The sequence below is a fragment of the Urocitellus parryii genome, chromosome 7, assembly GCF_045843805.1.
Source record: "Urocitellus parryii isolate mUroPar1 chromosome 7, mUroPar1.hap1, whole genome shotgun sequence".
NCBI lineage: Eukaryota > Metazoa > Chordata > Mammalia > Rodentia > Sciuridae > Urocitellus > Urocitellus parryii.
Window position 1 is genome coordinate 111,628,307 of NC_135537.1, and position 3,000 is coordinate 111,631,306.

The 3,000-nt window shown below is 48.7% G+C and overlaps 1 protein-coding gene across 1 annotated transcript; it reads left to right on the forward strand.

Annotated features, from left to right (window-relative positions):
• Positions 1-810: 810 nt before the first annotated feature.
• LOC144255830 (RNA-binding protein EWS-like) lies at positions 811-2,769 on the forward strand. The gene is given in 5 exon segments (XM_077800801.1): positions 811-1,539; positions 1,541-1,810; positions 1,812-2,448; positions 2,500-2,572; positions 2,574-2,769. Coding segments are annotated over 5 exon segments (1,905 nt in total).
• The last annotated feature ends 231 nt before the right edge of the window (positions 2,770-3,000 follow it).

Sequence of the window (3,000 nt, forward strand, 5' to 3'; positions counted from 1 at the left end):
TGCAAATTGGTGTGGCCAATTTGGAAAGCAGTATGGAGATTCCTGGGAAAGCTGGGAATGGAACCACCATTTGACCCAGCTATCCCCCTTCTCAGACTATTCAGTGAAGACCTTAAAAGAGCATACTATAGGGATACTGCTACATCGATGTTCACAGCAGCACAATTCACAATAGCTAGACTGTGGAACCAACCTAGATGCCCTTCAATAGATGAATGGATAAAAAAATGTGGCATTTATACATTATGGAGTATTACGCAGCACTAAAAAATGACAAAATCATAGAATTTGCAAGGAAATGGATGGCACTAGAGCAGGTTATGCTAAGAGAAGCTAGCCAATCCCTAAAAAACAAATCCAAATGTCATCTTTGATATAAGGAGAGCAACTAAGAAAAGAATAGGGAGGAAGAGCATGAGAAGAAGATCACCATTAAACAGAGTCGAGAGGGGGGGAGGGAAAGAGAGAAAGAAGGGAAATTGCATGGTAAAGGAGACCCTCATTGTTATACAAAATTACATATAAGAGGAAGTGAGGGGAAAGGGGAAAAAACGAGAGAGAAATGAATAACAGTAGATGGGGTTGAGATAGAAGATAGGAGGAGTGGGGAGGGGAGGTAAGGGAGGTTGTAGAGGATAGGCAGGGCAGCAGAATACAATAGACACTAGTATGGTAGTATGAAAAAATGTGGATGTGGAATGGATATGAATCTGCAATATGTATATGGGGTAAAAATGGGAGTTCATAATCTGCTTGAATCAAATGTATGAAATATGATATGTCTGAGAGAATGAGGAGGAAGGAGAGAAAATGCCATCCACAGATTACAGTACCTACAGCCAAGTTGCAGCCCAGCAGGGCTACAGTGCTTACAGTGCCCAGTCAACTCAAGGATATGCACAGACCACCCAGGCATATGGGCAACAAAGCTATGGAACTTATGGACAGCCTACTGATGTCAGCTATACCCAGGCTCAGACCACTACCACCTATGGGAAGACTGCATATGCAACTTCTTATGGAAAGCCTCCCACTGGTTATACTACCCCAACTGCCCCCCAGGCATACAGCCAGCCTGTCCAGGGGTACGGCACTGGTGCTTATAACACCACCACTGCTACTGTCACCACCACCCAGGCCTCCTATGCAGCCCAGTCTGCATATGGGACTCAGCCTGCTTACCCTGGCTATGGGCAACAGCCAGCAGCCACTCCACCTGCAAGACCGCAGGATGGTAACAAGCCCGCTGAGACTAGTCAACCTCAGTCTAGCACAGGGGGTTATAACCAGCCTAGCCTAGGATACGGACAGAGTAACTACAGTTATCCTCAGGTTCCTGGGATAGCTCCAGTTATCCAGTTGCAGCCAGTTACCGCGCCTCCATCCTATCCTCCTACCAGCTATTCCTCTACACAGCCGACTAGTTATGATCAGAGCAGTTACTCTCAGCAGAACACTTATGGGCAACCGAGCAGCTATGGACAGCAGAGTAGCTATAGTCAACAAAGCAGCTATGGGCAACAGCCTCCCACTAGTTACTACACCCCAGACTGAATCCTACAGCCAGGCTCCAAGTCAATATAGCCAACAGAGCAGCAGCTACGGGCAGCAGAGTTCATTCCGACAGGATCGCCCCAGTAGCATGGGTGTTTATGGGCAGGAGTCTGGAGGATTTTCGGGACCAGGAGAGAACCGGAGCATGAGTGGCCCTGATAACCGGGGCAGGGGAAGAGGGGGATTTGATTGTGGAGGCATGAGCAGAGGTGGGCGAGGAGGAGGACGCAGTGGAATGGGCAGCGCTGGAGAGCGGAGGTGGCTTCAATAAGCCTGGAGGACCCATGAATGAAGGACCAGATCTTGATCTAGGCCCTCCAGTAGATCCTGATGAAGACTCTGACAACAGTGCAGTTTATGTGCAAGGATTAAATGACAATGTGACTCTTGATGATCTGGCAGATTTCTTTAAGCAGTGTGGGGTTGTTAAGATGAATAAGAGAACTGGGCAACCCATGATCCACATCTACATGGACAAGGAAACAGGAAAGCCCAAAGGTGATGCCACAGTGTCCTATGAAGACCCGCCAACTGCCAAGGCTGCTGTGGAGTGGTTTGATGGAAAAGATTTTCAAGGAAGCAAACTAAAAGTCACTCTTGCTCGAAAGAAGCCTCCCATGAACAGCATGCGGGGTGGCAAGCCACCTCTTGAGGGCAGAGGGATGCCACCACCACTCCGTGGAGGTCCAGGTGGCCCAGGAGGTCCTGGGGGACCCATGGGTCACATGGGAGGCCATGGAGGACACAGAGGAAGTTTTCCCTCAAGAGGGCCACGGGGTTCCAGAGGGAATCTCTCTGGAGGAGGAAACGTCCAGCACCGAGCTGGGGACTGGCAATATCCCAATCCGGGTTGTGCAAACCAGAACTTCCCCTGGAGAACAGAATGCAACCAGTGTAAGGCCCTGAAGCCTGAGGGCTTTCTCCCACCACCCTTCCCACCCCCAGGTGGTAACCTTGGAAGAGGTGGCCCTGGAGGCATGCGGGGAGGAAGAGGTGGCCTCTTCAGAGGTGGCCCTGGTCTCCACAGACAGGGGTGGCTTCCGTGGTGGCCTTGGCATGGACCGAGGTGGCTTTGGCGGAGGAAGACGAGGTGGTCCAGGGGGTCCCCCTGGACCTTTAATGGAGCAGATGGGAGGAAGAAGAGGTGGATGTGGAGGACCTGGAAAAATGGATAAAGGCAACCACCGTCAGGAACGCAGAGATCGGCCCTACTAGACACAGACCCCACAGAGCTGCATTGACTACCAATTTTATTTTTTAAACCAGAAAATGTTTTAAATTTATAATTCCATATTTATAATGTTGGCCACAACATTATGATTATTCCTTGTCTGCACTTTAGTATTTTTCACCATTTGTGAAGAAACATTAAAACAAGTTAAATGGTAGTGTGATGAGTTTTTTTTCCTTCTTTTAAAAATTGTTGTTTAACTAAGATTTAATAAT